The following is a 25,806-nucleotide window of genomic DNA, read 5'->3' on the forward strand; positions in this document are numbered from 1 at the left end:
CCCAAATACTGCATGGGACATACTTAAACTAAAAATTACTTATTCTTGGGGCATCTGGCTGGCCCAGTCAGTGGAACACATGACTCCTGATCTTGGGTTGTTTGAGCCCCACACTAGGGTGTGGAGAGTACTTAAAAATAAAATCTTCTCTCCTAAATAAGTGACTAAAATCTTAAAGAACAGTAATAATAAAAGTTAGTTCTTCTTTACCCGATGTTCTGCTATAACTTGGCAGCCTGTGTTCTTCTTTGCTAAACCTGGCTGTCTCAGCAGAGCCCCAGTGTAGTCTACACACATACCCTTGGCTCAGTTTATCACCTGTGTTAGGCACCTCACTCATCTTATGCACACAAATTTGTCCTTGCTCCTCACTCTTTGCATTTCTTAATAGCCTGCTAGATGTGTCCATCCAGATGTCCCATGACAAATGTATCTCCCCTCTCCCCTTCCACTAAATGCAGTCCCCTATCTGCCATTTCCTCTTTCTCTCAGTATATTATTCTTCTACACTTAAATGACCAGCTTGGGCTCCTCTTTTTCCTTCCAACATACACATTTAATTATGTTAATAATCATATTGTTTTTCTGTCCTCAGTGATTCTCCCTTTTTCCCTGGCCAGTTCTGCTGCTAGTCAGGGCTCTCATAACCTCACCCACCCATGGGCTCAGCCAGTGGTGTCCCAGCATGATGGCTCTGCCACCTACAACTTCTTTTAGGAGGGAGCTTGACCTGAGTGAGCTCACTTTTCCTCATTTGTAAATTTGGAGCTAAAACTGCCTCCTTACCAGGGATCTTGCTAGAATAAAATGAGAGACTGTATGTGCAAATATATAGGGCAGTGACCAGCACTTGGTAGGTGCTCAAGACATGTTCATAAGATGCCGCTTTTCATACACCATTATTCTGTACAATGCTCCAGGGGCTCTCATGGGCCAAAAGATGTGCCCACACCCCTCACATGGGCTTAAGGCCTTCCAACCCTGCTGTACATTTCCAGACTCATCTTCTGAAACTCTGCCAAACCACACTGAGCACATTCTGCGTAGTCTTACCTCAGTGTCTGTTTTCAAATAGTATTTTTTTTTCAGCCTCATTTCTAACGTAAGCCCCAAGCTGCCCATAAAAACTCTGTACCATCTCAGCCCCTTGTCTTGTTTTTGTTCTAAGGTTTAAGATATACTCTGGTCAAAACGGAGGTTTCCACCCCTTCCCAAAACAGGTAGCTCCCAACCCTACTGGCAAAAACATAACTTTTGCCCAAGAGACTCTAATCCAAAAAGTAAGCATGATCACAGTATCTTTTCCTCTACTTTATTCATTCCCCTCCCCTCAAAAAGCATATACATTTTCTAGCCTCTGAAAAGTTAATCCCTCACATTGATTGTAATCAGAATTTCTACAGATAGTACCAATTGTATCATGAGATCTGCAATTTCTGCTCGACTTGTTTTGGCTCACATAAAGTGAAATGCTTGGTTAAGAATATGCCACGATATGATATTCTCAATAGATGCTGAGAAAGCATTTGACAAAGTACAGCATCCTTTCTTGATCAAAACTCTTTATAGGGATAGAGGGTACATACCTCAATATCATCAAAGCCATCTATGAAAACCTACAGTGAATATCATTCTCAAGGGGAATAACCGAGAGCTTTTCCCGTAAGGTCAGGAACACAGCAAGGACGTCCACTATCACCACTGCTATTCAACACAGTACTAGAAATCCTAGCCTCAGCAATGAGACAACAAAAAGAAATAAAAGGCAACCAAATCAGCAAAGAAGAAGTCAAACTCTCACTCTTTGCAGATGATATGATACTTTATGTGGAAAATCCAAGACTCCAACTCCAAAACCACTAGACTTCATACAGGAATTCAGTAAAGTGTTAGGATATAAAATCAATGCACAGAAATCAGTTGCATTTCTATACCCAACAGCAAGACAGAAGAAAGAGAAATTAAGGAGTCAATCCCATTTACAATTGCACCCAAAACCATAAGATACCTAGAAATAAATCTAACCAAAGATCCAAAGAATCTGTACTCAGAAACCCATAAAGTACTCATGTAAGAAATTAAGGAAAACACAAAGAAACGGAAAAATGTTCCATGCTCCTAGATTGGAAGAACAAATATTGTGAAAATGCCTATGCTACCTACAGCAATCTATACATTTAACACAATCCCTATCAAAATACCATCAATTTTTCCAAAGAAATGGAAAAATAATCCTAAAATTTATATGGAACCAGAAAAGACCCCGAATAGCCAGAGGAATGCTGAAAAAGCCAAAGTTGGTGGCACTGCAATTCCAGACTTCAAGCTCTATTATAAAGCTGTCATCATGGGGCGCCTGGGTGGCTCAGTGGGTTAAGGCCTCTGCCTTCAGCTCAGGTCATGATCCCAGGGTTCTGGGATCGAGCCCCGCATCGGGCTCTCTGCTCTGCGGACAGCCTGCTTCCTCCTCTCTCTCTCTGCCTGCCTCTCTGCCTACTTGTGATCTCTGTCTGTCAAATAAATAAATAAAATCTTTTAAAAAAAAAAAAAAAGCTTTCATCATCACAAAAGTATGGTACTAGCACAAAAACAGACACATAGATCAATGGAACAGAATAGAGAACCCAGAAATGGACCCTCAACTCTATGGTCAACTAACCTTTGACAAAGCAGGAAAGAATGTCCAATGGAAAAAACACAGTCTCTTCAACAAATGGTATTGGGAAAATTGGACAGCCACATGCTGTGGTCCAGTGGTCCAATGAATGGACCATTTCCTTACAGCACACACAAAAATAGACTTAAAATGGTTGAAAGACTTCAGTGTGAGGCAGGAATCCATCAAAATCCTTGAGAACACAGGCAGCAATCTCTTCAACCTCAGCCACAGCAACTTCTTCCTAGAAACACAGCCAAAGACAAGGGAAGCAAGGGCAAAAATGAACTATTGGGACTTCATCAAGATCAAAAGTTTTTAACGCAGCAAAGGAAACAGTCAACAAAACCAAAAGACAACTGACAGAAAGGGAGATGTTTGGCAAATGACCTCTCAGATAAAGGGCTAGTATCCAAAATCTATAAAGAACTTATCAAACTTAACACCCAAAGAACAAATCATCCAACCAAGAAAAGGGCAGAATACATGAACATTTCTCCAAAGATGACATCCAAATTGTCAAAAGACACATGAAAAAGTGCTCAACATCACTTGGCATCAGGGAAATACAAATCAAAACCACAGTGAGATACCACCTCACACCAGTCAGAATGGCTAAAATTAACAAGTCAAGAAATGACAGATGTTGGCGAGGCTGCCAAGAAAGGGGAACCTCCTATACTGTTGGTGGGAATGTAAGCTGGTGCAGTCAGTCTGGAAAACAGTATGGAGGTTCCTCAAAAAGTTGAAAATAGAGCTATTCTACGACCCAGAAATCGCTCTACTGGGTATTTACCCTAAAGATACAAATGTAGTGATTCGAAGGGGAACGTGCACCCGAGTGTTTACAGCAGGACTGTCCACAATAGCCAAACTATGGAAAGAACCTAGATGTCCATCAATGGATGAATGGATAAAGAAGATGTGGGATGTGGGGTGTGTGTGTGTGTGTGTATATAATGGAATACTAAGCATCCATCAAAAGAAATGAAATCTTGCCATTTGCAATGATGTGGATGAAACTAGGGGGTATTATGCTAAGCGAAATAAGTCAATCAGAGTAAGACAATTATCATATGATCTCTCTGAGGAATTTGAGAGAGATGGTGGGGTCCTGGGGGGTAGGGAGGGAAAAAAATGAAACAAGATGGGATCAGGAGGGAGACAAACCGTAAGAGACTCTTAATCTCACAAAACAAATTGAGGGTTGCTGGGTGGGTGAGGGGTAGGGATAGGGTGGCTTAGTGATGGACACTGGGGACAGTATGTGCTATGGTGAGTGCTGTGAAGTGTGTAAGCCTGATGATTCACAGACCTGTACTCCTGGGGCAAATAATACATTATATATTAATAGAAAAAAAGACATCACATAGAATCTAACTAGTAGGTCTCAACAAATACTGATTTAGTTAAGTAAATGAGAAATAGGGAAGGTAAGTGTGTTGGTTCTTTGGTTGACTTTAGAACAGGGGGGTCCCAGCAGGGGCAGTTTTGTCCCCCAAAGTGCATTTGGCAATGTCTGGGGACATCTTTAGTGGCCATGGCTATGGAGGAGGGGCTACTGGTATTGGATGGGTAGAGACCAGGGTTGTTACTAACCATCCTACAATGCCTTGGACAGTCCCCACAACAAAGAATTACCAAGTGTAAACTATCAGTAGTGCATAGGTGGAGATCCCTTGCTATCAAATATTAAGTCAATTAAACTTTCTCTGTGGGAAAATTCTCAAGAACACGATCTCTGCTATAAAGGAGAGAAGGGACATTGAACTTCTCCGAACAAACTAAAGGATAATAAAATACACAAACTGATACAACTAATTAGAATGATATAAATGTATAGACTAAGAAGGGAGTAAATGAAGTGATTATAGTAGAATGAAATCAGAGTAGCTTTTGATAATAGTCACTCACTCTATCTTCTAATATGCTTCCCTCCTGTTTTGTCTTCTCAGTCCTTCCTCTACCTGGCCTGGTATATGACTATGTCCGTTCTTGGACACTATAACAACTTTTTTTTTGCTGCTCATCTTCTTGACATTGCTATGGGATTTAAGACGCTAAGAACTATCTTGTCATCGGTAACTCACAATGGCAAGCAGGTAAAAGTTGAACTTTTCCCCCTCCTGCAAAAACCAAAAAACCCCAACAAATATACTAACCTAAATAAACCCAACCTCCAATGGCAACGTACAGATTTTTGTGAATGGAGGATCTGTACCTTTATAAACCATGAGAGTTATTAAGAGTCCCCTTAAACCCACATTCAAGTCTGGGCTTGCCTGAGTCGCTGAGTGACCTTGGATAACTAACTTACTTAACGTTTTTAAAACTACTCATTTTGTAAAATGAATACAATAAAAGTACCTGCCTTTTAGAGTTTGGGGGAAAATTAAATAAAAACATAATTGTGGGGGTGTTAGCACAGGCCGCAGCACATACAAAACACCCCCAGGAAATAGTTCATTTTTCCCCAATACCATATTTACTCCATTTGATACCAGAGGGAACCAAAATATGTCATAGCATCCTGAGCCACTAGTTGTAACAGTAATAAAACACGAGATGCCACGTTCTTATTTTAACGTAGTATTTCAAAAGTGGGTATCCAGGTATTCTTTTCTCCACTTTTAAATTGGGTGGAAAAAAACAAAAAAATGTTTCATACTTGACAGGGTCATACTTAGAGTACTTACCTAATAATGGTGTAGTTCCAGATAATCAATTTATGTTTTAATGGAGTCCAACTGTAATGTCATTTTACTGTAGAAGCATGTATTAATTGATTCATTCTCTATCGAGTATCCACTGGAAGGTTATTTGGCGTAACAGAGTCCTCTCCCAGAATTTTATAATCCAGCATATTTTAAAATCCATGCCCCTGCAAAAAACTTGAACCATGTCCACTGTTAATTTCACATGATTGATTCACAGTTAAATTTTCATGATCTTTAGTTTCCCAAATTTCAACACATTGTTCCTACATGTCACTTTAGTTTCTGAATATATGACTTTAGCAATAGAGTATATTATGCTTATTCACTTATAGTATTGAGTTCCTCATATATTTAAAAAACTGGAGATGCTGAATCTATTGTATATTTTCACACAAGTTCTGGCACTAGTTTCAGTTACTTCTAAAATTCTGCTGTGATTATTTCTTTTCTTTTTGAGCTATCAGTTTTTCATTTGCAGCAAACTAGAGAGTTTCGTAGTCCTTATAGGTAAAACATGCTGAAATTTACAGTGGCATTGTACTTAATTTGTAGAAGTGAATTAAGCCCTCTATTCAGATAACGTGTTTTCTCCAGATCATTATAAAGTGATTTTTGAACGACTTAAGATGTGCTGCCACAGGGCACAACAGGGATTCACTGTAGTCAGAGGAAGTAGACAGAAAAAAGAATGCATTTTGGCGTGTTTAGAATTTCTGTGATAAAACCAGAAACATATTTTCACCAACCTGGTGAAAGTCATGTTTTCAACATATATGTACTCTGATCAGCTTGGACATGAAAGTAAATCAGAGTTTATTCCTATTCCATGTGTAGTATGCATCGACTAGCAATTAAGTAGGCAATTTTTGCACGAAATAGTCTAAAAACTTGATAAAGAGAATATGAAAATAAATCCCCCCCAGGGGAGTAAGAAAGGTATGGAATAAGGTATGGATGCCATTACTTTCCAGTCCACAGATCCAACTATGTGTTCATAGAATGCTTTCCTCCCACACTGATGTCAAATATGCCAGGCATATATGTCTTACTTTTCTAATGCATTTCCATTGTCACCTTGCTTTCCAGCTTGTATTAACCGTTGGCTTATTAGCTGTTGTTGTATACCTATATACTGTTGTGGCATTCAATTTTTTCCGAAAATTCTACAATAAAAGTGAAGATGGTGATACTCCAGATATGAAATGTGATGATATGCTAACGGTAAGTTCATACACTTGATCTCATATGAATGAAAAAATTCTCCTTCTTCAGCCTGAGTCGGTCAGTGTAGTTATTCTTCAGCCATGTGGAAGAGAAAACAGCATGCACAGTAAAAAGTTGTGTGGCAAACAAACAACTATTTTCAATTTTTTATGGAACATAAAGGACCATTTCTACCATTTTTGCACATCAGGTACAGCAACCTGGTAATGAGGAGATTTCCTGCATAAAGAACTTAGAACTGGGAGGCTCACTATCAGCACTTTAGCTTACTGGTTCACAGAGTCCAGGACAGCAGGTGATATTATTTCCTTGGAGACTATTTTGAAGCCTTAGTGACTTGTTCCCTTTAATGGTATTAACTGACATCACTGAAGTCCAAAAATACATCTTAATATAACTGTTGGTTTTTGCTTCTATATTCAGATCCTGGCTTAAATTATCTTTTTAGTCTTGATTTTAAAATCAGTGGATGTGAACATTTTCATATTGGTCTATCACTGTTCCGTAACCCACCCCTCTGAAAATGGCAAATCAGAAGCTATCCAACATGAGATCTTAGATTGGAAATATGTACCTCTAGCTGAAAGGAGGCGAATTCTTCAATGACATCAAATCAAAATAGCTACATAAATGGGGTTAGTGGGGTAAGAGACTAACAAACTGATGGTAAAATTACTCTAGAAAAAATAAACATCCCAAAAGAATAGTGAGAGAGAACTAATATTACAAGACTATGATAAATCTATGGGGCAGGATAGAGTCTAGAAATACATGCAGATACACTTGGGAAATTAACATGATAGAAGTGGCTTTTGAAATCATGACTGAAGAATTCAATAAATGGTATTGGTGCTATGGATGTGCTTTTGAGGAAATTTTGATAAAAATTGGTATCAGCCTAGTTCTTTAAATTAAAAAAAAATCTGAATGGAACAAATATTTTAATGCAAAAAAAGTTAGAATTTGACTTCTGAAATAATAACAATTTTTAAGTGGGAAATGGTATTTCTGAGTATGACATAAAACCTGAGATGTATGGAAGCCTAAAAACTTACTTTAAAAAAGATCAACTATAAGCAAAATATTAGACAAATGAGAAACTGAGAAGAATATAAACAATTCTAAGTGTCCTTAATTTACTGAGTCCTTATTACATCACTAGGAAATAAACAAGCCAATAGAAAAATGAACAGACTATGTCTAGACAACTCATGGTAAAATTCAATCAGCTTATAAATTGGGAAAATGCTTACCCTCTTTTGTAATTAAAGAAATGTGAATCAGAACAACTGGCCGCCCTTTTTTACCTATCAGGTTTGCAAAATATTAAAGTTTGTTAATACCCACAGTTGTGATATTGATGGGAAAACTGGCACTTTCATAAACACTTGTTGGGAATTTAAATCAACACAATGATTTTAGAGAAATTTTGCAATGTTGCTCTCACATTTTTAATGGTACTTACCCTTTTCCTTGTCAGTTCCTCTACTAGTATTGATGTAAATGTTTATTTACGAATATGCTCCTGTATGTCCAAGGATACTTGCTGCTACCACAATTATCAATAGAGTCCTGATTAAGTCATTTATGGCAAATCCATACAACAGGAAAGTAGGTAGCTATTTAAAAATAAGACGGAAGGGGCTCCTGGGTGGCTCAGTGGTTTAAGCCTCTGCCTTCGGCTCAGGTCATGATCTCAGGGTCCTGGGATTGAGCCCTGCATCGGGCTCTCTGCTCAGTGGGGAGCCTGTTTCTCCCTCTCTCTCTGCCTGCCTCTCTGCCTACTTGTGACCTCTCTGTCTGTCAAATAAATAAAATATAAAAAAACAACAACAACAAGACGGAAAAAATAAAAAATAGAAGATAGATCTCTACATGTTGATATACAAAAGCATACAAATTGCTTTTAAGTGGAGGGGGAGCGGATCTTCAATAGTATCATAAAATCCTAATTGTGTGTACACACCACACACACACACACGCTAGAATGTACATATTAGATATGCTACAATATGGACACAGGAAGGATACATAGGAAACTGTTAACAAGCATTCCTACAGGGAGCAGGACTAGATTAGGGAGCAAATAAACTTACATAGTAAGAGACTGGTCACTGGTAGCAAAACACCCACCAGAGTCACTAACGTGCAACACTTTACAATCAGTAAGGAAGTACTTTAGAGATCCTTAACTCCTCTTCTGGGAGCTGCTTTTAATATCCATTTTGCTTCTCTACCTGATGACCCTGAAGACTAGGGATAGAAGCTGGCCAGAGGCAGGGAGGGGACCTGAAGGCTGGAAGAGTTGACAAGGCACAGGAGAAATGGAGTAAGTACTAACAGCAGGCCACTGTGTTTCCACGGACTCCAGGGAGATTCATTTCTCTACCCGCAGAACCCTCTCCCACCCTGTCCCCAGTGGTTAAATCTCAAAGTCCACGCTCCTTAGGTCAGAAGGTTTACTAAGGTCATTCATTCTCAGAGGGTATGGTCCTCATCCATTGCTGAAGAATGCTGGAAAGGCGGGATGACTTCAGGGAGCAGTATCGAGTGACCTATCTTGGGGAGTAGGAACAGTGTGGCCTTCATCCCCTGACCTCCTACCCTGCAATATCTTGGTCTCTCCTTCTAATGTCATGAGTCAGATTTGACCTGTTCGTTATCCTAATGGTATCCTTGGATGACTACATTTTGAATATCACTTTCAGTATGTGTTTCTACTGCTTTTGTGAATTTTGCCAATGTACTTATTATGAGAAGAATCCAGGCATGCTTTGAACAAGAGGTGGGTTAGGAAGACAACTAACTGCCTTTACCAATTGCATGGCGCAAGTATAGAGAAGGTAGAGAAATAAAGCTTCTTGATGTTTTCAACTATGGGCTCAGGACTGAGCCTGGATTTTGCTCAGTTGAAGGGGTTTCTGTCCATATAAGTGAGACTACCTACGACCAGCTCTGTTGTGCGTGTTTATATCTCTAAAGCTTTCTGTCTTGCCTTTGGCTGGGGTGAGATTGGGAGCACCACAAGGATACCTCTTAGATGTTTGTTCTTGCAAAAGACAACTCAATGCCATGATACAAACAGCTCAGTCATAACTGTGTGCGGCTGTTGAGTGGACCACCCAGACAAGAGGCTGTGTAGCTTTGCACATGCTCCCATCTAGCTGACGGTGCTTAAGAACTGTCGCACCAGAGGCCACATGACCTAGATTTCCCTTATAGTGGTTAGGTCTCAAAATGCCTTTTAATCTCTTACTGATACTCCTGCTGCGAGGCGTGAACAAGCCGACAACATGTAAGATGTAACTGATCACTTAAGGTAGTGCTCATCAGAAGTCATGGCTTAGTATAACCAAGCAGGCAGCAAGGCTGAAGGATGGAGTAGGAGGTGGTCAGGTTTGATTTCTTTCATGTGCTTCTCAAAGGAGAATCCTCCCTTTACATGCACCTCTAGCATTTAGTCTTCACAGGGGAGAACTAGTTTTGTTGGCTTGAGATAGGTTTTCTTCACTCATGCCCTACTTTCTGGGCATCATGCTAAGCTTCCACTGCCTTTGTTATTTCTGGTTGTTTTCTAGGGTATTGTAAGAACATTTTAGGTTTTCTCAGGGTCCTTGATCACCTGCCAGTGTTTCAAATCTAACAGCAGGTGGCGCTATAGCTGCAGTTTTTCAGATTAGGTGATGCTTCAGATTTGGCTGGCTCACCCCTCCTTTCCTTTCTTTTTTTCTTTCTCTGCTTACTTATTTATTAAGGTGTAATCATTGTCCTTAGTTCTGATTTTTGTGCTGAGAGACCAGTAGTGATGATTTTTGACGTAGAACCATAATAACAGACTTTTGCCTTTTGTTCCCTTTTCATTCCCCCTGAACAATTTTTTTTACCTTAAATCTTTAAGGTTCTTGAAGGTGGAAGGTCTCATCTTCTTTAACTTCTTCCTGCTGAATAGGACATAGAGTTGTCCCTACCTACTCGGGTCAACATTGGTCAGTTGGGGAGTGTAGAGGGGAGTTACAAAAGATGGAGGCAGCTGAATCCAACACCAACAGTAAAGAAGTGTCTTTGTGTGTGGTCAGGATCATCTGCCCACGTGGTGAAGTCATTACAGTCAGGGACTGTCCCATAGTGAGCTTTGAGGCTCCTTTTAGCAGGAGGGCTGTTTTATGCTTAGCTAGAGCCTTTGTTTGCAACTGTACCTCAATAGAGGTGGCTTCTAGGATAAATATGACTAAGGAATAATACCATCAAGACCTCTTTGTTTGAGGTAAAATGTTAATAATCTAATTACAAAGGATCAGTGGCAAGTGGGAGAAAACTTGTCTCAGGAGATAAGGCTATCCCCAAGTGCATCATCCAATCCAATCATAAAGGAAGTGGGGCCATCCATTATCTCCGCAAGTCCATAGTCAATCCTGTGGAGTGGGATATGTTCTGGCTTTTAGGGAATAATTTCATTATCCACGCCACACAGAATTGGTCAGGGTGCTAGTTGAGTTACACAATTGTTGGGGAATTAATTCCATTTTCCAGCTGTTTAAATAATTATGTGTCCATGGGGTTCTGTTATTATCCCCATAGAATAATAAGTAAAAAGATCGTCTATACAGGAGTTACTGCAGTAAATTCTGAGAAGCTTACCTCAGGGTGTCTAGCTTAGGTAAACTACAAACATTTAAAGACAATCAAATCTAGAATTTAACATCCACAAAGGTGGGTGTTTAAAATTGTTTTTTAAACAATTTTTTTCTCTTAAATTGCCCTCATTTCCAAAGATAGCCAAATCAGGACTAGTTTATTTGAAAAAACAAGTCCAGTTTTAACAACCTTGGTCTAATTATTTACATAAACTCAGCAAGAACAGTGAGTGATCATACAGATCTTTTAGAATCTGCTTTGCTAGAACTTTATAAGGAATCTCTAGGTTGAACTTTTAGTAGCTCTAGGCCAGAAGCCAAGTCAAATATTTGCCATCAGAAATGCCTGCAGTACCTGGGGAGTTGGGTGGAATTCCTCTTCCTGAGGTCCCCAGAGTATCCTGAGGTTCCTGCACCTGTGAGGAAGTGACATTCTTTATTCACTTGGTGAGGCTGCTGGGAACCTGTAAGCAAGGTATCAGGACAACAGTTCCAAGGGGCTTTGTGGCTCCAGGTTTCATAAAGTCAACCTCAATTCCTTAAAGCTGTCGGGTCATATCTGAGTCTATGCATGTCTTTCTCAAATATGACATTCCAGTCAAAGCCTTGGTAAAATGACCCATGTTTCCAATGGTGTCCTGTTACAAGAACAGATTCTTAGTGAATTTATGCAAGTGACCAGGATTATCATGGAAGAAAGCTTACTGAGACCTTTGAATTTGAGGGTATGGGTTGAGAGAAAGGTTGAATGCTTTGATTTGTTTACAAATGAGTATTTTTACACTTCTACAAGTCACAGATATCTTAAGAAAAAGTTTCCTTAGTCTGGAAGAGCAAACATTAGAGAACCAGCAACATTTCAAACAAGAGTCACAACACTATAAACTTTTTATTTAGTCCCATGTTACTAATTCTGATTTAGCTTGAATGCAGCTTTAGTTAGCTCTGGAAATACTTCAGTTCTGATCTCAGAGATACTGAATACCTATATTGTCCTAAAAGTCCTTTATGGGACTCTTCTTGAAATGAAACTCATTTTACCAGAGAGTAAGAACAACTATAAACAACAAAAAAACCCCTCAGAAATGGACATTGTTAATGATCTGATGAGAGTTCACTATGATATAATTAGACAAGGAAACTAATTCTGTGACACATAACACTTTAATAGTCAGAACCAGAACATTATTAAGACTTGGTTCAGGGACGCCTGGGTTGCTCAGTTGGTTAAGCGGCTGCCTTCGGCTCAGGTCATGATCCCAGCATCCTGGGATCGAGTCCCACATCGGGCTCCTTGCTTGGCAGGGACCCTGCTTCTCCCTCTGCCTCTGCCTGCCACTCTGTCTGCCTGTGCTTGCTCTCTTGCTCTCTCTCTCTGACAAATAAATAAATAAAATCTTTAAAAAAAAAAAAAGACTTGGTGCATGATTTAAATCTTGGGGGAGTTTGTTAAAACCTTAGGAAGTTTTAAACACATGCCTAAATAGTTCAGAGACCTTAAAACCTGATAAAGGCAAGACACAGAAACTGGTTTTTCCAGGCAGGAAGGAGAGAAAACAACTATTTGCAGAATTTTCTTATCAAGAGCAGAACAACACTTGAGAATACTTTGTCTTTTTGAACAGAGCGAAAGCTGACTTTCAATCTTATACCAGTGTCTTTAAAATTCATTCATTTCAATCTCAGTCCATCCTGAACACACCTAAAATTCATTTCCAAAGATTTCCCTTCACAAACCTTCTACAACTTTCCTTTGCATTCAGATTTTGTCCCAAGTCATTTCTTTCCAAACAACCATCTCATTTAGGACAAAATTACCTTCTTTTATGTTCAACAAAAATGCATTCCCATTCCTTATCTTTCTTACATATCTCCTACTTTTCCACATACAGAGTTGATTCCCTTATTTCCATCAGTCTTATTTACAGTTAGCAGAATTTTGCACTCTTTAGGAACCTTAATCTCCAGTGAAGACTAAGGAGTAACCAGTTGTGGACTGTTACACCAGAATTCTTTAGATGTCAAATTTGTGAATCAGTTAAGCACAAAACATGTTTACCAACAGATTTAAATATCCTTAGTTCTTTGCAATAAGTCAAAAGCACAAAACTATGTCCAGTAATTAATGCTTTAGCATTTTATCCCATTTCAAAAAGACCTGGATGTCCAACAAATTTAATTTCATTTGTCATCCAAGCAAAACTAAAGTTTCAGGTTACCGAAGACTTCAAAAGCTATCTTAACAATTACCCATGAAAACTTTGAGAAAGACAATTATCAGTTTAGTCATCTTTTTGTTAACAAATTCCAACAGAGATAATATGAGCTTATTTGACCTTCAGCAGACCTCGACAGAGTAAGTTTTACATGTAGTGCAGATAACTTAGTTTAAATACTGATTTATGTTCCACCTGGGCCCACCCCACTTTCAATTTTTACCTGAGACACTGGGGTTTGCAAAAGGTCCAGAAAGCAGCAAATAAGAGTCCAAGTAGACCATAAAGTAATGGAATTGGTTTTCTTTTAGCATGCAAAAGTTTTCATTCATGACCTACTTTCTCCCATGTCTGTAGGCCTAAAGTCCCTAATATACAGAACCAGGAGTGATGTTCTTTAATTACTTTTATAAGCTCCAAAAGTTTACCCTTGCTGACTTTTGCTCCTCCCACCCTTAGGAGCCGCCTCAGCAAACATATGTCAGGGCGATATTCGTTTGTGCTCTCTATATTACCCATACCCTGCACTAAGTACCTACAACTTGCCAGGGGAAAAAGGCACAGCCATGCCTGGTGTTTTGAGCGTGAAAATCTAATTAAGCCAGCAATATCCTGAGAGAATTTGAACCTCCTCTCCAAGAATGTAAGAGGAAAAAGTGAAAAATGATCCAAAGTTCCAGAGTCCTGGGCAGAGAGATGATTTTAGCTAGATAGCCAGGGAGACTGGCTTGACATATATAAAGACATTCATCTCCAAAGGGGTGGTTCTCAACTACCAAGGCACACAGGATTCACCAGGGCAGCTCTTTATGAATCCATAGGTCTCTGGGAAGACCCCAGATCCCCTGAATCAGATACTGCAAGGGAGTTGTCAAGACCTGTGTATTTGGGGGAAAAAAACCAAACAAACAAAAAACCAAAAAACCAAAAAACTTTCCAGGTGGTTGAGATAAGGAGTCACTCCTAGGTAAGTAACCAGCTTAGGTTTTTTTGTTTGTTTTTTGTTTTTTAAGATTGATTTATTCATTTTAGAGAATGAGAGCATGCTAGCAAGCAGAGGGAGCCAGGGGAGGGGCAAAGGGAGACAAAGACCTCCCACCTCGAATGGGGAGTCCTACATGGGGCTCAATCCCAGGACCCTAAGATCATGACCTGAGCCAAAATCCAGAGTTGGGTACTTAACCGACTGAGCCACATGGGTGCCACTATTCTGAATCACTTATTTTACTCTCCCAACAAGTAATCTCGGTCTCTATCTCTATTTCTCCCCGTGCCCCACCACCCCCATTTTTTGGATCAGGATAAAGATCATAAAGATCTTCACCAGTCCACCAGGAACTGTTTCTCCTGTGTTTCCTACAGCTATTGCAAACAGTGCTTAACCCCGGAATGAAGCCACTGAGATGAGTGACAGAAGCCATAGAATAGTAAATCTTGAGAATTAACAATGGTGTCCAGTGTTTGTAGTGCCAGATATCCTCCTTCCTTGTGACTCAGATTCTCTGAACAAAATATATCTGTTTGTCTCCTGGAATTACTTCCCATTCTCCAGCTCTGATGATCAGGTTTGAGCTGATTTTATGAAAAGGAAGCTGAACAGGAGGTTTCCTGTTTTCAGAAGCAGAATGAGAACCTGACAACTAAAAGCCTGATTGCCCCATGTTTCTGGTTGTTTACCACACTATCTTACAGTCTACCCTAGCAGCCATCTACCTGCTATTTCAGCAGGTAGTGAAGGTTAAGGTTGGTAAAATCAGTATAAAAAATCCCACAAGTGAACCACACATTTTATTCTTTTAAAATGTACTATCTTATTAAGCCTAAATAATTAAATCCCTAAGGACTACTTATCTTTTCAGCATGGCCTTAAGTCTTTATTGCTAGTTAATGCCTTTTCTGGCATCAGAGTTGCCACAGAATGAAGGTGGGCAGAGAGACAGGGCTATTGCTGGGAGAGGCTAGATGAATGAGATCTGAAAATCTGGGAATAGTAAATAGTAGACACTTACTTTGGTAATTTAGCATCATTCCATGGTCTTGTCTCCTAGACATGTCTAGAAAATAAAAATGAATCATTTGTTTGAGGACAGACTCAAATTAACCAGGCTCCTAAGAGTCAGAAGTATGAGTCAGAATACCAACATCCTACTTGTTAAGAGTTTGTGCCACAAATCAACACAAACTCTATGTTGGAAGCCAAATTATAATCCAAAGTCTTGGTTAGCAAGATTTAGAAAAAGGAAGGAGCTAGATGATCTTCATCCCCTACTTGTCAAAGAAGCAGGACTTGGAGAGCTAGGACATTCCAGAACCTGGATGGGGCACTGCAGTGTTACACTGTTGGCCCAATATGGGTATAGCAGCAGTGTGGGAGCCGAAGGGCCGAACTGGATATGGAGAAGTGCTAGACCAGAGCCAGGCAGAGTGTCAGAACTGAGTCTCCAGCCCACAGAGGAGTTACATGCCTGGCTAAATATGGTGAAGCCAGGAAAGGATGGCCTATGTTAGTTCAACAAGTAAAGAGTAGGCAGCTGCAATAATTATTTCCCATGCCCACAACTAAGCACATATGAAGACAGATTTAGAGAAAAATATACAGCCTGATCTTTTTTTCTTAATTAAAATGCTTATGGTAAAAATGATCCTAATAGTATGCAAGAGTATATAGTGAAAATAAAATTTCCTCTTCCTATAGATCCACTGTTCTGAGTTTCAAGCACTGTTTTAGACAGTTGTTGGAAATTAATGCAGTGTCCTGAGGGATATTTTTTTAAGAGATGGTCTTCAAAATTTTACTTCCAGAGTTTAGTTCAGTAGGGGGTACCAGGAATCCTCAGTGTTTCTGTCTCTAGGTGATCCAGATACATAGTTTAGTTTAGGCACCACTGGTCTCACTGGGCTCTAAATATTGACTTTCCAGGCCTCTCTGTGAGAGTAGCCCCATACCTGAGCTCCAGAACAGTTCTTGGTTGGCTGGGGTAGGGGTGGGTGTAGAGCTGCCTTGTGATACACTCTGTTCTTTGTGTGCCAGACTGACAACCTTCCTTTCTGAGTGACCCAGTTTTTAAAAAATTTTGTTCATTAAATTCCAGGCATCTGACCCAGGAAACTTTTTAGCTATATCTATCACTATTAGCTGTTGAACTATTGAGCATTGTGGTATCCCCTTGCTGCCAGTTCTGTGACTGCATTTTGTGCTTTTTAAGGTGATCTGAGAAGTTGAGGTTTATAGGTTGAGGCAGTGAAGTCTCCATGAGAACACTGATCAGTCATGATTTTTCACTCCTCGTTCATCCCACAAGTGCTTTATAAGTTCCTATCATGTGCTGGACCTTCTTCTAGAACTGATGATAGAGAGTAACCAAAATAGTTCTAATGAAGCCAATCCTAGTTGAGTGAGAGAGATCATAAAGCATCAAAACTAGGTGAACTGGAGATACAAGTCTGGATGGAATTCAGGAAGGAGACCCATGATGTAAACAGAAATGTTTTTAAGTGATTAGCCCAGAGATGAGAACTGAAGTATGAACTTGGGCACATTCCCCTAGGAAGTGTCCTAAAAGAACAGAGGTCAGAGAACCCAGTGCTAGGGCACTGGTTCATGAAAAGACAGGAAGATGAAGAAGAAGTGGCCAAGGAGGCTAAGAATGGCCAGAAATGTAGAAGAAAATCAGGGGATTGTGATGTCTCCCCAAGAGAACACTTTCAAGGCCTTTACTCCCTTCATTATGGCAGACAGTGGGTAAATGTGTCTTGCACTGGTGGGTGACATCAGTTGGGTAAATCAGAGTGTCTGGAACAGTTTAAGAAGGTCTCATGGAGGAAGGGTTATTCATTGAGGGTTGAAGGGATGAAAGGAATGCATAAGAATGTAGAATGAGGGGCACCTGTGTGGCTCAGTGGGTTAAAGCCTCTGCCTTCAGCTCAGGTCATGATCCCAGGGTCCTGGGATCGAGCCCCACATCAGACGTTCTGCTCAACAGGGAGCCTGCTTCCTCTCTCTCTCTGCCTAACTCTCTGCCTACTTGTGATCTGTCAAATAAATAAATAAAATCTTTGAAAATATTTGAAAAAAATCTTTGAAAAAAAAAAAAGAATGTGGAATGATTTTTCAAGGAATATGTGCAAACCAAGATCTAGAATCTGGGATAGTTTATCTGAAGGGCATGGTTAGGATGGAGGGTGGTGTTTGGGAGCCATGACTGATCACCAGAGAGGGGTTAAGTGTCACTGTATCTGAGACCCCAACATGGACAGTATGAACTTATCCTGAATAAAGATCAACCATGGATGCTTACACCCACCGATTCTCAACTGTTCTGATTTTGCCCCCCAGGGACACCTGGCAATGTCTGCAGACACTTTTGGTTATCTGCAGGATGGGGTGCGACTGGTATTGAGTGGGTGGAGGCTAGAGATCCTTCTAAAATATCCCATGATGAAAAAAAAATATCCTATGATGTATAGGACAGACCTCACACAAAGAGTGACCTGGCCCAGAATGTCAATAGGGCTGATGCTGAGAAATCCCTCCAGACACTTGAAGCTGTACTTATTACTGGTTGCTTTAATGTTTCACACTTTAAACAATGAGCTGTTATTTCCTCCCTGCCTCTCCTCTCTTCATTATTATTCATATTCGAGTAGAAAAATTTCAGCACCACATTCCATACATGACAGATGAGGGGATGGTGAGGGTTATGGAGTTTGGTTTTTTCTAGTTTAAATTTCTGAGATTCCATCCGATTATACATTTATTTTTATTTCCTCCTTCCTATGTCTATTATGCTAAAAACATGAACAGAGTGATTAAACATAGATTTGTGGACTTTAATGTGATCTTAATAGGATCACCTTATGCCAGATGCTAGTGAGGTATTTTTCATTCTCTGCAAAGTGTGACAAAAGGTGCTAAGTAGAGTGTGCAGTGTAGAGTTTTGTTTAAAAGGCAGCAGAGGGGCGCCTGGATGGCTCAGCGGGTTAAAGCCTCTGCCTTCAGCTCAGGTCATGATCCCAGGGTCCTGGGATCGAGCCCCGCATCGGGCTCTCTGCTTAGCGGGGAGCCTGCTTCCTCCTCTCTCTCTCTCTGCCTGCCTCTCTGCCTACTTGTAATCTCTATCTGTCAAATAAATAAATCTTTAAAAAAAAAATAAAAAAAAATAAATAAATAAAAGGCAGCAGAGTGTAGGAGCCAAGTATGTGCGTTACAATTACAGATACTGAAACAAAAAGAGGCAATGTAGAATGCGAAGATTCTCACTGCTTCCAGAGTGAGGATTAAGAACTAGAAGGAGAATCTTAGCTTTGCAGTGTTCCTCAAGCAGTGACCGTTTCTCTCCTTTCCAGTGCTATATGTTCCACATGTATGTCGGGGTACGTGCTGGAGGAGGGATCGGTGATGAAATCGAAGACCCAGCAGGCGACGAATATGAGATCTATCGAATCATCTTTGACATCACCTTCTTCTTCTTCGTGATTGTCATTCTCTTGGCCATAATACAAGGTAAGCATTGTCTTCACTGAAGCACCAGAGGATCTAGAATTTGAGCCACCTGTTGTTTAAGTAACATTAAGGTAGGGTAGGAACGTCAGCTGCTCTCTGCAAAAGCCAAATAGAATTTTTCCTTTCAGGATTTCTTCCTTCAAAGTCTGTGAAGGAAAATCAAAGAAGCATAGGACCCTGGGTGTAGGGGAAGATGGGTATGGGGCTCTTTTCCCATAACCTGCTAAAAGCAGCACTTCCCTCAGTTTGACTCTCTGCCCTGCCACTTACTGACACAGTGTTGGGTGGGTGAGCAGTGTAACTCCTTTGGATTTTTCAAATGCAAATTATATAAATCTCTAAGCTACAGTAGATTATTGAAAAGTTTTTTTTTCTTTTAAAAGAAGTGATATTTATACACAAGTATCCAGAGAGTACCTATTGCAAGATTGTGCTTCCTAAATAATCTTAAGGCTACCATTGTTGGGTATCTGTTACGTGCCTGCCACAGGTATTAATTCTACCCTCATGCACCCATTGAGAATGGTGGTTTTTAGATTTCAGAAACTGAGCCATAACAAGTGTAAGTAACTTGGCAAAAGGACACAGTTAAGAAGTGTCAGGGCTGGAATCCAAACCCAGGCAGGGTGTCTGGACCCAGAGCCCTCACTTAAAAGCAGAATGCCATACCGACCCCTAGTTCTTCCCTTCACTCCAGGGACACTTGCAATGTGGTGTTTTCCTCCCTCAGAAAAATCACTCTTATTTATCTCTTTCTGTTCATCCCTGATCCTGGCTTGAATTAAATGTCTGTGAACGTGATATTATCCTCCAGGTCATACAGGCACTAAACGGTACTGTAATTTTTTTCCAGTAAAATACACGAACAAGTTTAAAGGATTCATAATCCATCCTTTCTGTCTTCACTGAGTGTAACAATGATGTGTTTTATAAGAGAGCAAACTCATAAATCCCTTGGAAGAGGTGCAGCCCGTGAGTCCGAGAAGGAAAAGGGTCTGAGGGAAAACAGCGCAGGGCAGTTAATTTCTGGCTGATATGGTTAATAATGTGCTGTTGAGTTTATCTGTCAGGAATTTGTGAAAAGAATGATTTGAGGCACGTTCCTCAGTTAATATGGTAATGTCTGATTTCCAAATTGGTACTCGAAAATCTCATTAGTGGAGTTTTTGGCGCTTTCCAACCAGAAATCACAAGTGTTCTTTCTCACAGTGAAGTAGCAGGAAACCTATCCTCTGTAAGTGCCAAGGTAACAAAGGGTTTTTCCTGCTGTGTCCCTTCATTTTGAAACCCTTTCCTGCCCCCCAGAGAGAAGGCTGCTGCCCTGGGAGGAGTATCGGGTGTGCGCTCACAACTGGTGCCACACTCTGAGCCTCTCCCGGCACGGTTGTACATTTTCCCTGACCTTGGAAGGATCAGCCAAGGGGCTGGGAATTTATTATTCTTCTCTGGTTGATAAAGATTAGAGTGTGTTTTTATTGAACACTAGGTTTAATTATTGATGCTTTTGGAGAACTAAGAGACCAACAGGAGCAAGTCAAAGAAGACATGGAGGTGAGTCTGTCTGTGGCTGGCTCGGCTTTGTTACTGTGGGCACTTGTCTCCCCTACTGTCTTTATCCAAGATTCATAAATGTGGGAGAAAGTAGGTGGAGGACATAAGCAACAGGGGGCTGCCTTAGCCTGCTTCCAATCCAGGCAGTGCGTACCACTGACCAGTTTACTGCTAGGGCTCCAGGTGTGTGCAAAGTAATAAGGCACCATCAACCCCTCAAGGAGGGGGAGAACCACCCATTCAAAATGATAGATTCACTGACACATAAACAGGCAACTGCAGAGCCCTATGTTGAGCCCTTTCTAATAACTCAGAGAAGAACTTTATAGAACTTAGAGGCTGTGGAAAACCAGAAATGGGTTTTAAGCAGGTGAGGGGGGTTTACATTTTGCAAAGATTACTATGGTTTAAAACATAGGGAGTACATTAGCCACTGGGAAGATCAGGGGCAGAGGAGCAGGCTGTGAGCACTTTTTTGGGGGGCAGGAGATTATGAGGCTCCTGAAGAAATCAAAGATATAGGGGCCAGATGGATTCAAGCAGTACTTTGGAGTTGGTGTGACAAGTGGGTGATTGGCGAGATGCAGAGGACGAGGGGTTTGGAGCAAGCAGGAACGATACCCGGATTTCCAGCATGAGCTACCAGACAGATGGTGGCTCAGTTATACCCAGAGTAACTACGAGAGGTAACAAAGAGGAAGGGAAGGTCCACGGGTGACCTGTTATGTGTGAGCCCACATAGTTAAGACATCGAGTGCTGTAAAGACCTACTGATGAATGTGCTTATCTTTGTCCACAGTCGTTGATCAATAAGACAGAGAGAATTCAATAAATTATCTTAAATCATCTCTAGTCGAGGCCCTAAAATCTAAGGCATCATAAACATGCCTTCAGTGGTATTAAACAGTTTCTAATTTGCAAGGAAGGTGAGCATCTGGAGCCACATGAAGGCCACAATGATTAAATTCACTCCAGTTGATACATAAAAAATTCTAATAATAAAACAGAAAGCCTGCTTCTCGGGGGGTCTTGCATGCCAGTCTCGTGGACGGCAGACCTAAGCAGGTGTCGCTCGAAGAGATGTGGTACGAACAAACAGGGAGCAGAAGGAGCAGCATCCCATCCCTAGAGTAGAAAGTTACCCCAGTACCCGTTCACTGGTTAATTCTGTATCTAGCACGGTGCCTGGCACACGGCAGACCCTCTCAGGCATGGACTGAACACCCCACAGCCTGGTATTTGATTTGGCCCTCCCCAAATGTGAGTCATCTGTACCTTTCTCCCCTGGGTCATCAGACTTTGTTCAGGTAGGTACCAAGTTTGTGGTCTCAGTCGAGGACACACTGAGTCCTGCCTACCTAATTTCAGTCAATGTCATGAACAAGAGTGATCACTAAGTCTTGGGCATTCTCACTTAGGGTAGAGAACACAATGAAAAGACAGAGCTTTACCACCATCATTATGGACACTTCTTTCTCCATGTTACTTGTCACTGGTACCTATGTCCTTTAAGCCTCCAGCAAGATACAGTTGAGGCCACAGTTACCTTAATACTCATGTGCTTGGCTCAGTCTTCCCTCATGATCTTATACAATACTGAGTAAATCAAACAGCTGCCCCATTGGTGAGTTGTGTGTTCCTTTGTTTTACTTTTTGATATCTGACATTTTAATATTTCCCTTTGTCTTCTAGACCAAATGCTTTATCTGTGGGATAGGCAACGATTACTTCGACACAGTACCACATGGCTTTGAAACTCACACTTTACAGGAACACAATCTGGCCAATTACCTGTGAGTGTGCCTCTCTCGGACTCTTCAGCCTCTCCCTCTCTCTCAGAAATGGAAGAGAACTATGGCTTCCTTTTCTTTATACAACTGGGCTCAGGCTTTGAGAGAAAGACCCACAGCTAGTGGTTCTCTTATCCCCAAGAGGAGGTTCACCTAAGAAAAGAACTTGCAGCCGTTCATGTGAGCAATACCTTCTAAAACGTGAAATGGAAAGATGGAAAAATTCGAATAAGTGGAATACATGCTTAGCCTCTCAGAGAGCATTGGCCATGTTTCCCATTTCAAGTAGGAAGACTCCAGCTGCTTCCTCGAGATCTATAAATCTCCATTTTTCTGAGAACCTACATATCTCTTGAGGCACTATATTTTAACAGAGTCAAAAGCTGCATTTAAAAAAAAAAACACATAGAAATCTTTTGCTTACAACTAGTTTGGTAAAATAGAATTCTTACTTTCTAACCCAGTTTTAGTATCAAACAGAAGAGATGCAGAGTAGCATTGTAGCAAAAGGGGGGAAAAAGCAGGCTTTAGAATTCACAGCCATGAGGCATTTGACAAGTTATTTAAACTTTTTGATCCCTGGCTTTCTAAGTGGGGATTGGGATTCCTGGCCCCTGAGTGAATAAATATGGATACCCTTGAAGGTGGGATCTGGCACCCAAGCATGGCAGATAGCAGCTCCCAAGAGGAATAACATGCTCTGTGCACACATTTTAGCTCCTCTGAAAAAATACTTTTAAAAAAGGTTAAGTGTTTGATTACCATGGCATGTTTTTTTGTTTGTTTTTGTTTTTGCCTTGCCATTTGTTCCATTTCTTTGGCCTCCCAACAGTGTCAAGAGTTAGCTTGTAGCCCAATCAGAAGTATCTGTGTATGCTGACATGTCCATTCCATCCATTTCTGATTAGTCTCTCTGTATCTGTAGGTTTTTTCTGATGTATCTCATAAACAAAGATGAAACAGAGCACACAGGACAGGTAGGTAAACAGTGACCACACACCATCTTCTGAAAGAAGTGACAGAGAATCTATACATGGTGGGCATATGTGTGCATGAAATACGAAGAGTTGCAATTACTTTCAGATATTAGTCGTAGTATTTTACTAAAGAAATCCCTGTTACCTGGACAAGTGTGCAAAAATCGCCTTTGTAGAAAGGGTAAAATTATAAGTTCACATAAAAATTTTAAGCTTTTATTAGCTCAACATGCTGAGTTTGGGGTTTGCTAAGTATAATGTCTTTGATTGCTTAATCAGCAGATGATTTCAGATGAACTTCAACCCACATTATTAGGGTCAGTTAAAAATAATTTTGTATGAAATGTCTAAGGTTCTCCTTAAGTATTTGAAAATCTCCCCCTGCAGATATTTGCCTCCAGTTAATAGTTTGAATTTGAAGGATACAATTAATAATAGTAATGTCTTTTTAAAAACTTACTTGTAGTATATGATTTTAAGAGTTCTTTTAATCATAATTAGATTATGGTCCAGATGAAGACTGATTATTAATAGAAGTGAGGTCTGGTATGGTTAAGAACTCTCTAAATGAATATAGGCTTTTCCAATCATGTAAATTATGCATAACTACACAGTTACCGGGATATATACATGCAACAAATTTGCGTTTCTTTCTGTCTTCTGTTTTGTGGTGATGCCCAGATTCTGGGGAAAGACCTGATGTTAATACATTTCCTTTACTTTTCCAGGAATCTTATGTCTGGAAGATGTATCAAGAAAGGTGCTGGGAATTTTTCCCAGCAGGGGACTGTTTCCGGAAACAGTATGAGGACCAGCTAAACTAAACTCAGACTCAGATCACCTCTGAAAACCAAAACATACACATTCACTCTTTCTGTCTCGGTCTCTCTCCCTCTGTCTCTGCTCTCTCGGAAACATCCTGCTGAATTTGTGAATTGCCAGCATTCTCTTCTTTCTGGGAGCAGTGAACTCTGTTTCTGAAGACTTGACCATGCTTTCCCCCCCACCTTCTGTATTTTCTTTGAGAATAAAGACTGAAGAATAGCCTAAACTCCTACACAGACAAACTAGGAACTGTGGAAAGAACACCGTTTCGGACACTCTCAATCATAATGCCAACAGACCAATTTCCTTCCGAGACTCCTGGAAGTCCCCTTGAGCTTTGGGACAGTCACAGAGAAGCATAACAGCCACACTCATCCGGCCTCTTTATTTCACCATCCTGAAAGGAACTCTCTGATGGTCACAGAGCACTGTAGCACTTAAGAGATTGCTGTGGACACCAGTTACGAAGGGAAATAGTGCCTTACTATATGTGGGTTGAGCTATGCAGAAGATATGTGCATGAAAAAACATCTTTATTTTATGTCGATTTTTTTTCTTTCCTTAGTTAGACTGATTTTGTGGGTTTTTTTTTCTTTATTCTTTTCTCTGGTTGGGGAGGGTAAGAAAAGCAGTTTGTGCGCACCTTTTAAGCAAAAAAGACGGGTGGCCTGTCTCAGGACTAGAGGAGGCTCTTCTCATTCGCTAAATTCACATTTACCCTCCCCATGTGCTCCTGCTCTTATTTTGGTAATGCTCTGATGCAACACTGCAACTTTATGAAATCTTTGTATGAAAACAAAAAGACTGCAAAAAAATATACTTTCAAAAGAAATAATTCATTGCATGTTTATTATGCAAGTTTAAAAGAACAAAGAAAACCTCCAGAAGCAAGTTGATCAACGTGAGAGAATTTTCATGATAATTATATTCATAGTAATAAAGTGTCGTGGGCTTACTTGTATATTTGGAGCCAGTGTCATCCACCAACAATGTGATACATTATGAACTTGACAGTAGTTTTGGGTTTTTCTCTTTCTTTTGGCCACCTGTGATCAGTTGCTGATTAAGGACTTCTTGTCAGGCCATTTTTTTAATATCAAAGCTGAAGCAATATCCATTCAGGGATTTCATCAGTTGCATCAAAAAACACGGATGATAATTATCAATTACTCCATTTTGAGTCCTTTTAAATGTAATGCTTATCTTTACAAATAAAAAAGAGATTCAGAATGGAAGCAAGATCATTTTGCAAACATTGGAGCTCTTTTATTACAAGTCTGCTTGTTAATTTTAGAACTGTAAAACTGCTCTGATTAAACTATTTAACTAACATTCTCACTCTCTTCTTTTCCCATTTCACTTACAGCGGTGAGGCTTTATAATAACCTGAGGGGGGGTTTAGTCTAAGGGCAATGCAAACCGTGCCCTACAGCCTTTAACCCTTGCAGATTTCCGGGTGGCTGACAAGTCCTCTGCTTTAGGATTACAGAACCTCAGAGTCAGCAGCAGTTTGAATCACCTCGCTCCACGCCTGTCATTTCCCTGACGTGGGGCCATCCTGAGTTCCTTAAACACCACCGACAGGAAAAATCACTCTTTCCCAAATCATTTTAAATGTTACACAGCTCTCATTCTAGAAGGTTCTTCCTTGCTCAGGGCAAATTTGTTTCCCTGTAATAGTAGGGGTTCACTTCCTGCCTTCATATGAAAGAG

The 25,806-nt window shown here is 40.4% G+C and overlaps 1 protein-coding gene across 12 annotated transcripts in view; it reads left to right on the plus strand.

Moving 5' to 3' along the window:
• RYR2 (ryanodine receptor 2) overlaps positions 1-25,425 on the plus strand; it is a 749,188-nt gene extending 723,763 nt beyond the window's left edge. For all 12 annotated transcript variants that reach the window (XM_046026812.1, XM_046026816.1, XM_046026818.1 and 9 more), the window contains 7 exons: positions 4,612-4,758; positions 6,460-6,594; positions 18,794-18,950; positions 20,437-20,501; positions 22,194-22,294; positions 23,217-23,268; positions 23,997-25,425. In XM_046026812.1, the coding sequence (XP_045882768.1) occupies positions 4,612-4,758; positions 6,460-6,594; positions 18,794-18,950; positions 20,437-20,501; positions 22,194-22,294; positions 23,217-23,268; positions 23,997-24,092 (753 nt within the window). In that variant the 3' untranslated portion in view covers positions 24,093-25,425. The remainder of the gene's footprint in view (positions 1-4,611; positions 4,759-6,459; positions 6,595-18,793; positions 18,951-20,436; positions 20,502-22,193; positions 22,295-23,216; positions 23,269-23,996) is intronic.
• The last annotated feature ends 381 nt before the right edge of the window (positions 25,426-25,806 follow it).

The sequence above is a fragment of the Meles meles genome, chromosome 13 (genome assembly GCF_922984935.1).
Source record: "Meles meles chromosome 13, mMelMel3.1 paternal haplotype, whole genome shotgun sequence".
Lineage (NCBI taxonomy): Eukaryota > Metazoa > Chordata > Mammalia > Carnivora > Mustelidae > Meles > Meles meles.